Consider the following 19,501-nt stretch of genomic DNA (forward strand, 5'->3'; position numbering starts at 1 on the left):
TCTTTGCCTTCACAGCAACTTTTTTTCTTCTTAGCATTTGTCGATCACCCTCAATCTCAGCTCTATTTTTCTCTCTTTTTGCCTTTCTGTGTCGGGTTACTTATTTTTCTACTCTTTCTTTCTTAATCTTTTTCTGTCACTTCTTCCTAACAAATTGTTCCTCTCCATCTTTTCCTCTCTTGTTCTTACGTCTATCTATCTAGCTAGTCCTTTGTCTTTTTTTCTTTCTCTCTCACACAAACTGACTTGTCTCCCCATCGTGTAGCTCCTCTCTACTCTGTACTCCTCCTCTGTAGCAGAAGGATGTGCCTCCTTGGTCTCCCTGTCCTGGCCCTGCTCCCTCTGCCATCGCTGTGTGAGCATTTGGGAACCGCAGTCTGTGTGGCATCCAGCTGGTCGAAGCTCTGCTGTTGGTCTGTGGAGAGAAGGGGCTGTTCTACCAGCCTGAGAGATGGGTCAGAGAGGACAACATAGGCCTGCGTATGTGTCTCTGTTGTGTGTGTCTATAGGTGCCTGTTTCTGTGTAACTGGGTACCCTGTTTTCATCCCTAACAGGTATCATCCAGTGGAAGCTGGTGGGAGGAGCTATAGGAGTATGGACTCATTTTAATGGCTGGAATGGACTTAATGGAACAGTATCAAACACATCAAACATATAGAAATCACATGTTTGACTCCGTTCCATTAATTCCATTACAGCCATTACAATGAGCCCATCCTACTATAGCTCCTTCCACCAGCCTCCACTGGCATCATGATGAGGGACATAGCCCATTTCCAAATGGCAACCAGGGTGATGCTGGAGAATGAAGAGAGAGAGATCAGGACCATGGACTGTTAAAGAGGGGCTACTGAAACTACTATGACCTGGAAAACTACTGCAATACTTAGGAAAGCTCTTGCTGTGCTAGGCCAACAAGCAAAGATCTGGGGAACCACAAAACTACAACACTTTGAGACAGATTTAGCATGGGTTTACACCAGTGCAAAGTTTTCACATTTTCTGAAGTATATACACTAAAAGGATATGGGTCAACATATGAGGATAAAAAGGTTGAAAGACAATTCACACGTAAACAATAAAATAGTGTATTTTATTTAACTAGGCAAGTCAGTTAAGCACAAATTCTTATTTACAATGACAGCCTACACCGGCCAAACCCGGACGACGCTGGGCCAATTGTGCGCCATCCTATGGGACTCTCAATCACGGCCGGTTGTGATACAGCCTGGATTCGAACCAGCCTCAAGCACTGAAATGCAGTGTCTTAGACCGCTGCAATTATTTGTTATAAAAAAGGCGTGATATTCAGTCATCGAAATGTGAAAAAATATCATCTTCAGTATTAAATACACGTCTAGATGTATTGGTGGGAAAAGTATTTATTTTGTGCAGGATCTTTGAAATAGCATTTGGAAGGTTGTCATACCCAAAATCAGCCCGATCAATTAAAAACGTAATTTCCCGTCGGCCCTTGTTGACCGGTTTCAAGTGAAGGGAAGTAAAATGTCGGCGATGGATGGGATGGGCCTCTTATTGTGCTTTTGAAAGAACAATATCTCAACCTTTAATACTGTATTTTAAACGTAAATTGCATGTTTTAGAAAATAAAGGGTAGTTGAAGATTGTGGATTTACACGGACAAAACATATAACTGGATCTAAGGTAATTAGCGCATGTATTTGACTGGTGTAGCTAGGAGGTGAGCTAACATTAGCATTCCTGGCCAGCTAGCTAGTAACGTTACTGCAATTTCTGGCAGGTCTGGCTAGCTAGCTATGAATCTATCCCATTGAAAACATGTGGCGATGTAACTAGTTTTCAGGGAGCAAGTGTATTTACTAGTTAAGTTAGTTGATGTAGTGTGTCAGCCTAGTCAACTGACTATAGTGCGGCCTGATTTAGGTATTTTGCAACATCTAACGTTAACTAGCCACTGCCAGTTATAACTAATGCAATTGCTAATTAGATAGTTAGCTCGCATTAGTTAGCTCTCTCGTTCGCTGGCTGCAGTTTTCATTATAGATCTGTGGTCTTATTAGCCAGCTAGCATTACCTAGTTACGACCCAATCACTGAATGTCATGATCGTCCATCTTTCGTGTTTTTTCGCAGGAAACTGTGAAATTAGCTAAACGGCTAACCCCGATCAGTAATGATAGCTTGATGTCGAGACTAGCTAGACTACAATTTCACTATTGTTTTCACATAGATGGGCATAGAGGAAGACACTGATGGAGACAGCATGAATCCCAGAAACAAAGGGTTGTGCTGTAACTGTGCTTCCTCAAATTAATTGAGGGGTACCGTAGAAGTTGAGGGTTTTGGTTCAATCGTTTTTTTTTTATGGTCATGCTGCAACTGATTTGAATTGAGGAATGCTTACATTTACTCACTGTCTACATTTTCTAATATACCTGAAGTGATAAGCGATGTGGCACGGGGGGGGGGGGGAAATTCTTCAAAACAAAATTTGATTTGCCTTATGTGTCTTCAGACAGAGAAAGACTCCAGCGAAGAGGAGACAGATGAGGATGAAGAAAGGAGTAGGACGAGGTTGAGGTGTTACCAAGGTGATAGGGAGAGCCCAGATGACGAGCCTAGCGAGCTGGTGAGTGTGATTGTGTGTGTGTGTTTTTTAAAGCTCTTCCACTGACTGTAGCAGCTATTAATGTGTGTGTCGTCCCTTCATGTAGGGAGCTGTCATTACTGCAACCCCCGAAACGCTTCCCTGCCTGGTCCATCTTCACTGCTCTCCACAGCATCTCCTTGACAGGTAATGCCGGCGTACACTACATTACTTTTAAAATCTTTCCTGTCATTTTTTTGTCTTGCCAACATAGTGGTGTGCACTCTAAACGATGTGGCAGAGACGGGGGTCACACGCTATAAAATTCTTCCCTTGGTTGTGAGGATTCGCAATACCACCCTGTCTCGCGAAAACAATTATGTAATTAGATTAGCTAGAATGAGCTGTGGCTCAAAGCCGCCTCATAAACGTTTTCAGTCAGACATTCACGCATGCCATGCAGAGTTGAAATATCAAGCCAATACATTTTGAATTGAATGACATTGCTTGTCAACTTCAGAGCTGTGACGATATTACGCTTTGGTTAAAGGCAAGGACAAATGCATGCAAGTAGTATTCATCGCTCTTGTTTAATAGTACACATTCTGGCAGATGCGATACATCATCATCACTGGTAGGATATCATTGGCAATTGCTGATCACCGCTCTCAAAACTTGTCGTTAAACATCTCACACTACAAGAGCATTGCAGATTTTTTGAAAATATCGGGAAGTCTCAAAGACGGGATCGGTAGCCCTCAGATTTCTTCTCTGACCCGCTCACATTAAACAAGCATCGGTGACAGCCATGTGCTCCGAGTAGGCAACAACATGTGTATTTTGTCTCCAATCTCAAATTTGTCAGGGACAGCTAAATTGGGGCCAAAATCATATGCCCGGCTAAAGAGAGGATGTCAGAGTGAAAAGTAAGCTGAAATGTATGGGAGAGTGAGACACCCAATATAATAAATGACATAACAGGGAATTTAGATGTGCCAGTTCCACTGTGCGTGGTCTCAGGAGTGATGTATTTGTATTCCAGTTCTGACCTTGAAGTCGAGTTGACAGCTGAGGTAAGAGTGGAAGGCTCATCACTGCTCAGTATCTTGTCCACTGTCACCCCTGGTATAGGCAACAGGAAGTCAGGTAAATTATTGGTACCGACTCAAATAAACACGTACACTACTCTTCTTCCCCCAAACACACACACACACTTCACAGATTGTGGACCCCAGGTGGTTGATTAAAGCCTAACATTTCTTGTCTCATCTTTCAGGGTTGCTCTTTTATCCCCGGCCCTCAGCATCCCTCCTCCACTCACAACCCCAGGCTCCAGGGAGTACTGACTGGACTGCAGCTTTCCCCAAGCCCATCTCCCATCCTGGCCATGGATTTAACTCGAATCCCAGGCCTTAAAGGGATGCCTGCCGTCCCTCCTCCTCACGGGATCACAGAGACTGCCAAGAGCCCCCTGCCCTCCTCCACATCTCCCTCCTCTCCTTCCTCCTCTCCTGCCTCCCCACCTTCCTCTTCATCCTCCTCTCCTGGAGCTGTGGCAACCAGCTACCACAACGACATCCAGGAGGGAAGGGCCAACAGCGTGATGATGGGTGACGTAGTGTCCTCCACTTCCGCCTCCCTGGCTCCCCCCTCCTCTCACTCTGACCCCCCTTTCTCCTCCTCTGATCCCTTGTTATGTCTCTCCCCACCCCCTGTGGGCACCGACGGACAAAAAGAGGGCGAGACGGAGATCTACGACCCTTTTCACCCTACGGAAGGAGAGAGGGAGGGAGGAGCGGCCGAGGAGGAGGAGGAAGGGGAAAAGTACGACCCCTTTGATCCGACCGGCTCTCCCCCCTCAGAGAGAGAGGAGGAGGAGCGAGCGACAGGGGGAGGGAGGGAGAGAGGGAACAGCGTGAGCAGCAAGGGGAGCGATGCCAGAGGGAAGAAAAGGAAGGCAGAGACGGGGAGGACAGGAGGAGAGGAGAAAGACAATGCTCCTCCAGACTCCACGGACACTCTCTCTGTTCTCCCGCTCTCCCCGCGCTCCCTCCCTCTCCCCCTCCGGAGGAGGCTGGACCGAACCAAAGAGCCCCGGGTGAAAGTACGGGACAGGAGAGAGAAGGCGGACCACTCGGACCACTCTGAAATTGAGGAGGGTGAGATCGTGGGGGCCACCGAGAGGGACGGAGGGAATAGGGAGGAGAGAGGCCGGGAAGGAATCGTTCCTCTCGTCCTCCCCATCTCCTCCGGCAGTCCTTTCCTCCACGGGGGAGCTAAGCCGGAGAGGATCCTGAGGGTGCTGGATGGGGATAGCTTTGTGTCGGTGCGGGCTGAGGGGGACTGGGCGGGGCCGGTGATGCCTGGCAGGGAGGATGGGGAGCCCATGGAGGAGGATGAGGAAGAAGAAGAAGAAGAAGAGGTGGTGGTCGGGGCGGGAGATCTTAGGAGGAAGCTGGTCAGCCGGCGTAAAGCAAGATACCGTTCCTCCTTCCCTTCTTCCCTCTCACCTCAGCACCTCCCATTGTCTCCTCACACCCTCCTTCTGCCTTCCCCCCCCTCCACTGCCGAGAAGGACAAGAGCCGCAAGTCCTCCAAGAGCTCCAAGGAGAGGGAGCGGCGCAAGCGGAAGGAGGGCAAGGTAGGGGAGGAGGAGGAGAGTAGGAGGAGGAGGAAGAAAAGGAAAGAGAAGGATGGTGGAGGAGAGAAGAGTGGTGAGAGGAAGGAAAGACACAGGGAAAGGGAGAGGGGGCGGCGGAGTGAGAAAGAGAAGAAAACAAAGGTGGAGGAGAGAGGGAGGAGCAGCAGAAGCGATAGCAGGAAGAGGAAGAAGAGACGATGGAGCACCCCGGAATCTTCAGCACGCCCCCGCTCACAGAACTCCTCAGTGCAGCAAACGCACGGGGGTCGCTCCTGGTCAAACACTTCAGAGGACCAACACAGAGAGAGAGATGGGGACAGAGACCGGTACAGAGACCGAGATGGGGAACGAGATGGAGCTCGAGACAAGGACAGAAAGAAAGATGACACCCGGAGAAGGGAGAGGGATGGAGACTCGAGCCGGATAAAGAGGGAAAGAGAGCGAGACGGCGTCCGCGAATCGACCAGCCGAGAAAGAGGCAGCTCCAAGAGGTCCAAAGGAAGCATAGAACGAAGGCACCGGGACAGGCACCGGGACAGGGACAGGCACCGGGACAGGCACCGGGACAGGGACAGGGACAGAGAAAGGGACAGGGACAGAGAAAGGGACAGAGAGCGGGACAGGCACCGAGACAGGGACAGAGAAAGGGACAGAGAAAGGGACAGGGTCAGAGAAGAAGACAGGGAAAGACGTAGAGACGGTCGTCCCGTGGTGCCACCGTCCATCCAAGATCTCAATGGCTCTGACCTGTTCGCCATCAAGCGCACCATCACAGTCACCACGACCACCACCACCACTCTCCCCGGTTCCCCCCCGCTGGCTCCATCCTCCCCCCGCAGCCCCTCCCAGGGCTCGGACAAGCCCCACAAGAGAAAGAAGAAGAGGCGTCGGCGCTCGGACGAAGAGTTGGAAGACGGCATGGGCCGGCGTGGGAGCCGCTCCCTCTCGCCGCCGTCACATTACCATGGCTACGACTCGGACCATTTCTCAGACAAACTGGAGATAAACATGCACTCTCTGGACGGGGAGGCCCTGGACTCAGACTACCCCTCTATAGAAGACTCCCCACCCCCTCCCCAGCTTCTGGAACCCGCTGCCCCCAGCGCCAAACCCAAGACCGCCACCAAACCTGGACGCCACCACTTCAAGAAGAAATCCCGAACGGGCACGAAAGCTGGTCAGTCCGAGTCGTCCTCTTCCTCCTCGGTTCGACCCAAAGGCAAGGGGCTCTCCACCTCCTCACTCTCCCCAACCCAGGCCGCCCTAGCCACCCTTCCCTCGGCCAAACGAGGGCGGAAGATGGGGAAGGAGAAAGAGCGCGGGGAAAAAGGGGGAAAGAAAGAGTCTGGTCGGTCTGGCAGGTCCAAGAAATTAAGCGGTGGTGGGAGGAAAGCCAAGCTGCAATCCAAAGTGTCAGTGCTCGTGCGTGAGGGCGTGAGCAGCACCACGGGGGGCCCGGTGGGCTCTGGGAAGCTGGGCATGGAGCTCCTCGGGGCAGGCGGGTCAGTAGGGGGCTCTGGGATGCCGGTGGTGGGAGGTTCCATTGCGGTGGTCTTTAGGAGGGACAATGAGAGCAGGTCTCCGTTCCTCAAGCCCTGCTCTGAGCCTCTATTGCTGAGTGGACGCAACAAGGACCTGGGGAAGGTGGGCAAACGCAGTTCCCTGGCCGCTCCCCCTTCCTCCTCGCTGGCCAATCCCACGGTGGCAACGCTGAAGTCCAAGAAGGCCAAGCCCAGCTCCACCACCTCCACTTCCTCCTCGGCGTCTTCGCCATCATCGTCCCTGGCAACCAAGCGTAGGCGGCGGCTGGCTAAGAAGACGCGGGGAGAGAAAGGCTTAGCCGCTGGTTTGACGGACGTGGATGGCGCCATGGCCAACTGTAGCTCTGAGGGCGGCGGCTGGGGTGGGCCTTCCTCCGACATCCAATCAGGAGTCGGGACAAAACCCTCCAGTCCACACTCTGGTCCAGCCGGTCCAACCCCTTCCTCATCCTCTTCTTCATCATCCTCCTCTTCTACCAGTGTCCTCCCCCCGTCCTCCTCACCCCCCCACACCCCTCCGCCGTCCCTCACCACCTCGCGTGATGCTCGGGAGTCGTCTCCCGACTCGCAGACTGTGGACAGCAGCTGTAAGACCCCTGAGCCCTCCTTCCTTCCCGAGGATTGCCCTGTTCAGACCCAGAGCACCCCCAACCTGCCCCCCTCCAGTCCCACGTCCGTACCCTCCTCCCAGGGGGGAGGCCTCTCACAGTACGGCCCCTCCAGCATGAAGCCCCTCCCTCTGGAAGAAGCCTCCAAATCCCTGGCCTCACCCCCTTGCTCCTCCTCATCTGGCTCTGCCCTCGCCTCTCTCTCCCTTCCTCCTTCCTCCACAGACCCCTCCTCCTCTTCCTCTTCTTCTGTTTCTTCATCCTCAGCCAACAAGCTGCCACCGCCTCCTCCTCCCCCTCCTGCTGCCCCTACCCTCCCCTGGAGTCTGCAGACAGGAGTGGACTGCACAGCCGGAGGAGTTTTAGCATGTAAGTCTCTGTCACGAGCATTCATTATAATAATGTCAACTAGTAGATTTTTGGTGGAGGGGCATTACTTTTTTTGTGTATTCCTGTTGCTACTATGAAGTATATAATATCTATAAGGTTTTACTAACCCCTTGCTCTCTGTATTTCAGTGACAGCTCTGCTGTTTAAGATGGAAGAGGCCAATATCGCAAGTAGAGCCAAAGCCCAAGAGTTCATTCATGCTACAAGCCAGGTGTGTGTGTGTCTTTGAGTAATTATATTCCTCTTGGTGTGTGTGTGTGTGTGTGTGTGTGTGTGGGTGTGTGTGTGTGTGTGTGTGTGTGTGTGTGTGTGTGTGTGTGTGTGTGTGTGTGGGGTCGTGTGTGTGTGTACACAATACTAGTCAAAAGTTTGGACACACCTACTCATTCTAGGATTTTTCTTTATTTTTACTGTTTTCTACATTGTAGAATAATAGAGAAGACATCAACTATGAAATGACACATGGAATTATATAGTAACCAAAAAAGTGTGAAACAGATCAAAATATATTTTATATTTGAGATTCTGCAAAGTAGCCGCCCTTTGCCTTGATGACAGCTTTGCACACTCTTGGCAGTCTCTCAACCAGCTCCATGAGGTAGTCACTTGGAATGTATTTCAATTAATATGTGTGCCTTGTTAAAAGTTAATTTGTGGAATTTCTTTCCTTAATGCGTTTGAGCCAATCAGTTGTCTTGTGACGAGGTAGAGGTGGTATACAGAAGATAGCCCTATTTGGTAACATGACTCTACCATCTGTTCTATTGGCCAACGTGACATCACTGGAGAATAAACTGGATGAGTTCTGTTCAAGACTATCCTACCAACAGGACATTAAAAACGGTAATATCGTATGTTTCACCGAGTCATGGTTGAAGTACGTCACGGATAATAAACATTTGGCTGGGTTTTCCGGGCATCGGCAGGACAGAACAGCTACGTCTGGTAAGACGAGGGGTGGTGGTATGTGTCTATTTGTCAATAACAGTTGGTGCGCGATGTCTAATATTAAAGAAGTCTTGAGGTATTGCTCGCCTGAGGTAGAGTACCCCGTGACAAGCTGTAGACCACACTATCTACCAAGTTTTCATCTATATTTTTTGTAGCTGTCTATTTACCACAACAAACCATGCTAGCACTATGACCGCACTCAACGAGCTGTATAAGGCCATAAGCAAAGAAGAATATGCTCATCCAGAAGTGGTGCGCCTAGTGGCCGGGGACTTTAATGCAGGCAAACTTAAATCCATTTTCCATTATTTCTACAAGCATGTCATATGTGCAACCAAAGGGGAAAAAAACTCTAGACCACCTTTATTCCACACACAGAGACGCATTCAAAGCTCGCCCTCCATTTTGCAAATCTGACCATAATTATATCCTCCAGATTCCTGCTTACCAGCAAAAACTAAAGCAGGAAGTACCAGTGACTCAATACGGAAGTGGTCAAATGATGCGGATGCTACGCTACAGGACTGTTCCAGGATTCATCCAATGGCATTGAGGAGTTTATCACATCAGTTACCGGCTTCATCAATAAGTACATCGACGATGTCGTCCCCACAGTGACCGTACTTGCATATCCCAACCAGAAGCCATGGATTGCAGGCAACATCCGCACTGAGCTAAAGGCTAGAGCTTCCGCTTTCAAGGAGTGGGACACTAATCCAGACGCTTATAAGAACCACTATGCCCTCAGATTAACCATTAAACAGGCAAAGCATCAATACAGGAACTAAGATTGAATCCTACTACGCCGGCTCTGACGCTTGTTGGATGTGGTAGTGCTTGCAAACTATTACGGAGTACAAAGAAAAACTCAGCCAAGAGCTGCCCAGTGACACGAGCCTACCAGACGGGCTAAATATACTTGCTTCGAGGCAAGCAACACTGAAGCATGTGTAACCGATGTGAAATAGCTCGCTAGTTAGTCGGGTGCGCGCTAATCGCGTTTCAATCGGTGACGTCACTCGCTCTGAGACCTTGAAGTAGTTGTTCCCCTTGCTCTGCAAGAGCCTCGGCTTTTGTGGCTGTTGTCGATGTATGCAGAGGGTCCCTGGTTCGAGCCCAGGTAGGGGCGAGGAGAGGGACGGAAGCTATACTGTTACACATGCATGAGAGCACCAGCTGTTCCGGATGACTGCGTGATCACGCTCTCCATAGCCTATGCAAGTAAGACCTTTTTAACAGGTCAACATTCACAAGGCCGCAGGGCCAGACGAATTACCAGGATGTGTACTCAGAGCATGCGTGGACCAACTGGCAAGTGTCTTCACTGACATTTTCAACCTCTCCCTGACCGAGTCTGTAACACTTTCATGTTTCAAGTAGACCTCAATAGTCCCTGTGCCCAAGAAAGTGAAGTTTGGACTTCCTAAACGTGCCGCCCCCAGGTGGAAAGGTTAGGCAACAACACATCAGCCACGCTGATCCTAAACAGGGGGCCCTTCAGGTGTATGCTTAGTCCCCTCTTGTACTCCCTGTTCACATATGACTGTGCATGACTCCAACACACTCATTTAGTTTTCTGATGACACGTGGCAGGCCTTATTACCGACAACAATAAGACCGCCTATAGGGAGGAGGTTGGAGACCTGGAAGTGTGGAACCAGGACAACAACCTCTCCCTCAACGTGAGCAAGACAAAGGAGCTGATCGTGTACTACAGGAAAAGGAGGGCCGAACACACCCCCATTCACATCGATGGGGCTGTAGTGGAATGGGTCGAGAGCTTCAAGTTCGTTGGTGTCTACATCACCAACAAACTATCATGGTCCAAACACACCAAGAGGGTCGTGAAGAGGGCACAACAACACTTTTTCCCCCTCAGGAGACAGAAAAGATTTGGCATGGGTCCCCAGATCCTCAAGGTTCTACAGCTGCACCATCGAGAGCATCCTGATCGGCTGCATCACCGCCTGGTATGACAACTGCTTGGCATCCGACCGTAAGGCGCTACAGAGGGTAGTGCATACGGCCCAGTACATCTCTGGAGTCAAGCTTCCTGCCATCCAGGACCTATACTGGGCGGTGTCTGAGGAAGGCCCAAAAAATGGACAGACTCCAGTCACCCAAGTCATAGACTGTTCTCTCTGCTACCGCACGGCAAGCGGTAACGGAGCGCAAAGTCTAGGTCCAAAAGGCTCCTTAACAGCTTCTACCCCCAAGCCATAAGACTGCTGAACAATTAATCAAATGGCCACCCGGATTGTTTACATTGACCCCCCCCCCCCCCCCCTTTTGTTTTTACACAACTGCTACTCGCTGTTTATTATCTATGCATAGCCACCTTACCCCTACCTACATGTACAAATTACCTTGACTAACCTGTATCCCTGCACATTGACTCGGTACTGGTACCCCTTGTATTTAGCCTTGTTATTGTTACTTTGTTACTTTTTATTACATTTTTTACTTTTGTTTATTTAGTAAATATTTTCTCAACTCTATTTCTTGAATGGCATTGTTGGTTAAGGGCTTGTAAGTAAGCATTTTGCTGTAAGTTCTACACCATTGTATTTGGCGGATGGGATAATTAAGACGCTTACCATAACAAAGAGGTTGAATACTTATTGACTAAAGACACTTCAGCCTTTAATTTCTAAAAACACAATTCCACTTTGATATTATTGCAGTATTGTGTGCAGGCCAGTGACACAAAATCACAATTGAATCCAATTTACATTAAGGCTCTAACACAACAAAAGGTGGAAAAAGTCAAGGGAGGTAAATACTTTCTGAAGACACTGTATACAGTTGAAGTTTACATACACCTCAGCCAAATACATTTAAACTCAGTTTTTCACAATTCCTGACATTTAATCCTAGTAAATTTCCCTGTCTTAGGTCAGTTAGGATCACCACTTTATTTTAAGAGTGTAAAATGTCAGAATAATAGTAGTGATTTTATTTCCGCTTTTATTTCTTTCATCACATTCCCAGTGAGTCAGAAGTTTACATACACTCAATTAGTATTTGGTAGCATTGCCTTTAAATTGTTCAACTTGGGTCAAATGTTTCGGGTAGCCTTCCACAAGCTTCCCACTAAGTTGGGTGAATTTTGTCCCATTCCTCCTGACGTAGCTGGTGTCAGGTTTGTAGGCCTCCTTGCTCGCACACACTTTTTCACTTCTGCCCACAAATGTTCTATAGGATTGAGGTCAGGGCTTTGTGATGTCTACTCCAATACCTTGACTTTGTTGTCCTTAAGCCATTTTGCTACAACTTTGGAAGTATGCTTGGGGTCATTGTCCATTTGGAAGACCCATTTGCGACCAAGCTTTAACTTTCTGACTGATGTCTTGTGATGTTGCTTCAATATATTCACATAATTTTCCTACCTCATGATGCCATCTATTTTGTGAAGTGCACCAGTCCCTCCTGCAGCAAAGCACCCCCACAACATGATGCTGCCACCCCTGTGCTTCACGGTTGGGATGGTGTTCTTAGGCCAGTTCTATTTTTGTTTCATCAGACTAGAGGACATTTCTCCAAAAAGTACGATCTTTGTCCCCATGTGCAGTTGCAAACCGTAGTCTGGCTTTTTTAATGGCGGTTTTGGAGCAGTGGCTTTTTCCTTGCTGAGCGGCCTTTCAGGTTATGTCGATATAGGACTCGTTTTACTGTGGCTATAGATACTTTTGTACCTGTTTCCTCCAGCATCTTCACAAGGTCCTTTGCTGTTGTTCTGGGATTGATTTGCACTTTTCGCACCAATGTACGTTCATCTGTAGGAGACAGAACGCATCTCCTTCCTGAGCGGTATGACGACTGTGTGGTCCCATGGTGTTTATACTTGCGTACTATTGTTTGTACAGATGAACATGGTACCTTCAGGCATTTGGAAATTGCTCCCAAGGATGAACCAGATTTGTCGAGGTCTACAATTATTTTTCTGAGGTCTTGGCTGATTTCTTTTGATTTTTGAAGGTTGGCCTTGAAATACATCCACAGGTACATCTCCAATTGACTCAAATGATGGAAATTAGCCTATCAGAAGCTTCTAAAGCCATGCCAATACATTTTCTGGAATTTTCCAAGCTGTTTAAAGGCACAGTCAACTTAGTGTATGTAAACTTCTGACCCACTGGAATTGTGATACAGTGAATTATAAGTGAAATAATCTGTCTGTAAACAATTGTTGGAAAAATTACTTGTGTCATGCACAAAGTAATGTCCTAACCGACTTGCCAAAACTATAGTTTGTTAACAAGAAATGTATAGAGTGGTTGAAAAACAAGTTTTAATGACTCCAACCTATGTGTATGTGAACTTCTGACTTCAACTGTACGTGTTACATATTTGTCTTGGATTGTTTTGAAGGTGTTCAATATCTGACCAAGCACTTCTGTTTCTCATCATATCTTCCGTCTCTCTCTCTCTCTCTCTCTTGCAGATTCTCTCCCAAACCAATCAGAACCATTCATCGCAGCATGCCCCTTCCTCTTCTTCCTCCTCCCAGGTTCCTCCTCCCCCTGGCCCCACCCCTGCCCAGTTCATCCTGCACAGCTCTCTCCCAATGGTGGGCTGCACCAAAACCCCACCCAGCCACCTGCACCCTGGCATGTCTATGGGTGGCGGCTGTGCCCAGACCCCGCCCCCTCCCATGCCCTCTGGGTTCTCGGGAGGGTCCGGGGGCTCCAGTGATATAGGCTGGGACAATGAGAGCAAGGACCCTGACAAGGTAGCACCATTTGAAAAACATGTCTTTCTACCACCCCCATATCTTCCAATTACTGATGTGTGTGTGGAAAGGAATAAGGTCATCTGACTATCAGTACAGTACTGCATAGTGTTGTCACGATACCAGAATGTTGACTTCATTACCGATACCAGGTTTAGTATCACGATGCTCAATACCAAAACGGTTCCACGGCAAAAAAAAGGCATATTTGCCAAAGTCACCGAATGGCACTTTATCCAGACAGATATACTCAGCTACTGCTCTGTTCAATCGTTGGGCATCTTTTGAGTTCAATATCATTACATTTGCATTTTTTTACCAACATGTTTCAGAGACAGCCATGTATGCATTAATTAATCAATTATACAATCATGCAATCAGTTTGACTTTGTTTTTACCAATCTAACTACATAATGGTAATAATTTATTTGAATGGTAAATCTCTGTTGGGTAAATCAATCTGTAGCATATGGACAATACAGGTGAATGCATATTCAATAGGAGTGTGTGCATGCATTGAGTTATTGGGCTTGTTTTTGAGTGATTCCATGGGGCTACAGATGACAAATTGTATTCAACAACATTTGCGTAGAAGTAGCTTTTTCATAAAAATGTGCGTTGACTCTAACGAGTAACGATGTCATTCACGAGGCAGTCAGGACACTAAGGAACTTGGGTCAGTAGGTAGCCTAGTGGTTAGAGCTGGATTGAATCCCCGAACCCCCGAGCTGACAAGGTAAAAATCTCTCGTTCTGCCCCTGAACAAGGCAGTTAACCCACTGTTCCCCGGTAGGCCGTCATTGTAAATAATAATTTGTTCCTAACTGATTTGCCTAGTTAAATGAAGGTTAAATAAAAAATGAACAAAATATCGCTGAGGCAATAGATCATCTTTTGGAGAGAGAGAGACCGAATAACTGAATCCATAAAGTTTTTATTGATAATCAGCTTTGAAATGAACATATTATGCCTTTTGTAGTTTGCATATTATCACAAACGAAGTCTCGGATAGTGAATTGATGTTAGCTTTAGCTATCACCTAGCAAGGAAAGTTAGCCTACAAAGCTGCACACTCGGTATATTCTTCCATTGTAAAGGGTATCGACATTGTTTTGCGAACAGTAATTAACAGTTTCAACATCTACATGCCTTGTCGCATTATTCAAGTTTGTTAACTTCTGTTCAGCATGAGTGGGGAGCTAACATGATGTTGCCCAGACTCCCAGTGCAGGCTATAAATAAGCAAGTGGAGCAGGCACTGTGCGTGCTATAATAAGGGGTCGGCTGCACTGATAAGAATGGCTTGATCCGTGAGGCACATTTTGACACAAGTACCGAAAGTAACATTCTACTGCAAAACAGTTTTGCATGTTCTGGTATCTAAAAAGTACTGACGTCTCGGTATACCGTTCAACACTAGTACTGCACCTCTTATTTTATTTTTCTCTCCCTCGCTCTCAGTACCTGAAGAAGCTCCACACTCAGGAGCGTGCGGTGGAGGAGGTGAAGCTGGCCATTAAGCCGTACTACCAGCGTAAAGACATTAACAAGGACGACTACAAGGACATCCTGAGGAAGGCAGTACACAAGGTAACCCAGCTCTCTAACCATAAACCTGCTTTAGCTGCGTTACATTGTTATTACATGGTTTAAGTGCGCTGTTATTACGAACTCTTTGTTCAGAGTTCTTAACGTTGTTATTCGAGGGTGTAAAACACCTTATTCTATGACTTGATAAACAGTTGGATCAGTAGTCGAATCAGGTGTGTTAGTGCTGGGCTGGAACAAAAACGTCTGCTCTGCAATGGTCAGGCTTTTGGGTTTAGGCTGTAGCATCTCTCAGTAACGGAGTGTAGGTGCGTTTTGTTCCATAGGAATAACAATTGCTGTTCAACCTGTTTGTGACTTGCACATTTAAAAATATTGGCTCACACAATTTAAAAGATCGGCATAATTACTAGACTGAGTGGTGTGGTGTCGATACAATTACTTTGACTTGTTTGTGAAGGTTTAAAGAATTTCCACAAACAGTTGTTGGCAGTTGTTGGAAGTAGACTTCATTAAGGACAGAGGGAGTGTAGTATATTTAAGCAATAAGGCCTGAGGGGGTGTGGTATATTGGCCAATACACTGAACAAAAATATAAACACAACATGTTAAGTGTTGGTTTCATGAGCTGAAATAAAATATTTAAAAAAAATAACATATGCACAAAAAGCTTATTTCTCTCAAATTTTGTGCACAAATGTGTTTACATCCCTGTTAGTGAGCATTTCTCCTTTGCCAAGATAATCCATCCACCTGACAGGTGTGGCATATCAAGAAGTGTATTCAACAGCATGATCATTACACAGTTGCACCTTGTGCTGGGAACAATAAAAGGTCACTCTAAAATGTGCAGTTTTGTCACACCACACAATGCCACAGATGTCAAGTTTTGATGGAGCGTGCAATTGGCATGCTGACTGTAGGAATGTCCACCAGAACTGTTTCCAGAGAATGTAATGTTCATAAGCAACCTCCAATGCTGTTTTAGAGAATTTGACAGTATGTCTAACTGGCCTCACAACCGTAGACCATGTGTAACCACGTCAGCCCAGGCGGCTTCACATGCGGGATCGTCTGAGACCAGCCACTCAGACAGCTGATGAAACTGAGTATGCACAACTGAAGAATTTCTTCACAAACTATCAGAAACCGTCTCAGGGACGCTCATCTGTGTGCTTGCCGTCCTCACTGGGGTCTTGACCTGACTGCAGTTTGGTGTTGTAACTGACTTCAGTGGGAAAATGCTCTCCTTCGATGGCCACTGGCACACTAGAGAAATGTGCTCTTCACAGATGAATACCGGTTTCAATTGTACTGGGCAGACGGCGTTGTGTGGAGAGCTGTTTGCTGACGTCAACGTTGTGAACAGAGTGCCTGTGGTGGCAGTGGGGTTATAATATGGGGAGGCATAAGCTACGGACAAGTAACACGGTTGCATTTTCTCGAAGGCAATTTGAATGCACAGAGATACCGTGACGAGATCCTTAGGCTCATTGTAATGCCATTCATCCATCACCTCATGTTTCAGCATTATAACGCACGGCCTCATGTCGCAAGGATCTGTACACAATTCCTGGAAGCTGAAAATGTCCGTTCTTCCATGGCCTGCACACCAATGTCACCCATTGAGCACGTTTGGGATGCTCTGGATCAACTTTTACGACAGCGCGTTCCGGTTCCCGGCAATATCCAGCAACTTCTCACTGCCATTGAAGAGTGTGACAACATTCCACAGGCCACAATCAACAGCCTGATCAACTCTATGCGAAGGAGATGTGTGTCGCTGCATGAGGCAGATGGTGGTCACACCAAATACTGACTGGTTTTCTGATCCACGCCCATTTTAATTATTATCATTATTTTTTAAGGTATCTGTGACCCATAGATGCGTATCTGTATTCCCAGTCATGTGAAATCCATAGATTAGGGCGTAATTAATTGATTTCCTTATGAACTGTGACTCAGTAAAATCTTTATTGTATGTTGTGTTTGTATGTTGTGTTTTATGTTTTTATTCAGTGTACCATGGCCAAGGCCTGTTCTTATGCACGACGCCGAGCTGTATATTGGCCATATACCACAAACCTCAGAGGTGCCATATTGCAATTATAAACTGGTTTCCAACATAAAAAGGAGTATTTTTGCATCATACCCATGGTATATTGTATAATATACACACGGCTGAAATGCTGTTTCAGCCAATCAGCATCCAGGACGCAAACTACCCGGTTTATAATGCAGAATATGTTACTATGTTCCAGCAGTTACAATTGGAAGTTGTAATTACATTACATTGTAAGTAATTACAGCCTAGTTAAACTGTAACTACATAGTAATTACGCTGTAATAGGCATTTGATATATATATATATATATATATATATATATAGTGTGTTTCTGACTAATACCGACCTGTGTCTGCTTCTCAGATCTGCCACAGTCGAACGGGAGAGATCAACCCGGTCAAGGTGAGCAACCTGGTCAAGCTTTATGTTCAGAGGTACAAGTACTTCAGGAAGCACGGTCGAAAGATGGACGAGGAAGAGAGGGAGGACAGAGAGATGGATTCCTCCTATTGATTGGACCAGGGGTCGCACTCCCCCTACTCCCATTGGTTCTGCCACCCAAGGACCAGCCCCGCTCTCCTTGCACGTGACTGGGCCCAATGAGGCCGTAGAGTGACATTTTGTTTTATTCCCCCTCCCTATTTGCTTTCCCCATGTAAACTCGTAACACCCCCCCCCCCCCCCGTCTCCTGTGTGTCTTGCTGTACAGAAATGTTGAGTAGATATCTGCGAAATATACACACGCAGTATATGAATTTTAAAAAAAGTACAATGTTGTGGGAGAGATGCAGAACACATGTATACACACTTACACATGCGTGCACACACATACTGTATATACTGTAAGTACACTACACTGACTCTCCTTTCTCTTTGTGTGGTATAAACCTGTCATAGTCAGGTGCTTGGTCTGTTGAATGGATGGATGGTTTAAATATAGAGATTTGACACTTGATATTTTGTCCCTGTCTTTTATTTGAAGTCTGTACTCTGAGTGGTGGTTTCCTGAGCACAGGAGATTCTCTATCGAGTTCGCTTTTAAATCCAGGACCAGGCTTAATCTGTGTCCGGGAAACCAACCCTGAAGGTGTGTGTACTCTGATCAGTGCTTAGGCAGAGAGAGAAATAAATGAAAGCAGGGTGTCACTGTCCTACAAGCTATGGATTTACAGGTTTGCAGCAGCCCTGTCACTGACTGAGTGAACTGTTTGTGATGGATTCTTTTTATAAGGGCTGTTTCTGAACCAGGCTTAAATACTGTAGATAATGTTCAAGTTATGTAAGAATGTAGACACTTTAGTTAAAAGAGACACTTTGCAGCCTAAAGTAATTGCATGCATCTGTGTATCCATTTCTGTCATACACACAGGCAGTTCTAGGATCAGTTTTATCCGCCACACAATCCTTACCCTACCTATTCAAGTAGGGAACTGCAAAACTTAGATTGGTTTTGAGATGCAATTTGACATGACTACTCTGGTTAGTCTTCATTGGTTTATATTAGTGTTAGTGATTCATTTTTCGAGTACATTACCACGTGGTATCTGTCAATAAACGGACATCAAATGAAACATTGAAAGCATATGACTTGTGATATCAGAGCTGACGTTAAAAGCAACCATGAAAATGAAGTCTTCTGTGACTTGATGGGTTTACACATTGGAAGTTGAAGCTATGCGGTGAGTCAATGCATGTTGGGTGCCTGGGATGTGTGAACGGTGTTGCATGTATCAACGTGCTTGTTCCTTTCATTGTCAGGTCTCCTGTAATCTGTTAGTGGGTGAACACTCCAGTCAGTTTATCTCTACAAGTGTTTGACAAGTCAGGCAGTCAGAATTGGAACCAATGGAATAGTCCCAAACGAGTTAACTCCAAGCAACATCAAGAGCACCTCCAAAACTATGTAAGTATATAATTATTAGGGCTGTCAGAGTTAATCAGTTTTTATAAATGTTTTGTAATGTTAGTGCACCACTTTATTTTTATCACAATTTAATGACATTTTCTGAAAGTGTAGGAAATACATTGAAAGCATCCAAAATGCATTATCTATACAGCAGAAATCTAGATGTGTCACGGACACTGACGTCACGCTTCCAGACAAACTAAACACTTTCTTTGCCCGCTTTGAGGATAATACAGTGCCATCATCGCGGCTCGCTAACAAAGACTGCGTCCCCCCCCCTCTCCTCCATGGCTGATGCGAGTAAAACATTTAAACTTGTTAACCCCCGCAGGCTGCTGGCCCGGACGGCATCCCTAGCTGCGTCATCAGAGCATGCGCAGACCAGCTGGCTGGTGTGTTTACAGACATATTCAATCACTCCCTATCCCAGTCTGCTGTCCCCACATGCTTCAAGATGGCCACCATTGTTCCTGTACCCAAGAAGGCAAAGGTAACCGAACTAAATGACTATCGCCCCGTAGCACTTACTTCTGTCCTCATGAAGTGCTTT

The 19,501-nt window shown here is 46.7% G+C and overlaps 1 protein-coding gene across 2 annotated transcripts; it reads left to right on the forward strand.

Moving 5' to 3' along the window:
* The first annotated feature begins 1,465 nt into the window (after positions 1 to 1,465).
* On the forward strand, positions 1,466 to 18,000 carry scaf1 (SR-related CTD-associated factor 1). Of its 2 annotated transcripts, none has more exons than XM_082973576.1 (9): positions 1,466 to 1,666; positions 2,498 to 2,611; positions 2,697 to 2,776; positions 3,612 to 3,715; positions 3,846 to 7,728; positions 7,878 to 7,960; positions 13,145 to 13,432; positions 14,894 to 15,022; positions 17,409 to 18,000. In XM_082973576.1, the coding sequence occupies exons 5-9, from the start codon at positions 3,957 to 3,959 to the stop codon at positions 17,556 to 17,558; spliced, it is 4,422 nt and encodes a 1,473-aa protein (XP_082829702.1). In that variant the 5' UTR covers positions 1,466 to 1,666; positions 2,498 to 2,611; positions 2,697 to 2,776; positions 3,612 to 3,715; positions 3,846 to 3,956; the 3' UTR covers positions 17,559 to 18,000. The 2 variants fall into 2 exon arrangements, with proteins under 2 accessions (XP_082829702.1, XP_082829703.1); XM_082973577.1 differs by having other exon boundaries at positions 13,211 to 13,432.
* Positions 18,001 to 19,501: the final 1,501 nt, after the last annotated feature.

The sequence above is a fragment of the Salmo salar genome, chromosome 03 (assembly GCF_965601325.2).
Source record: "Salmo salar chromosome 03, fSalSal1, whole genome shotgun sequence".
In the NCBI taxonomy this organism is placed as follows: domain Eukaryota; kingdom Metazoa; phylum Chordata; class Actinopteri; order Salmoniformes; family Salmonidae; genus Salmo; species Salmo salar.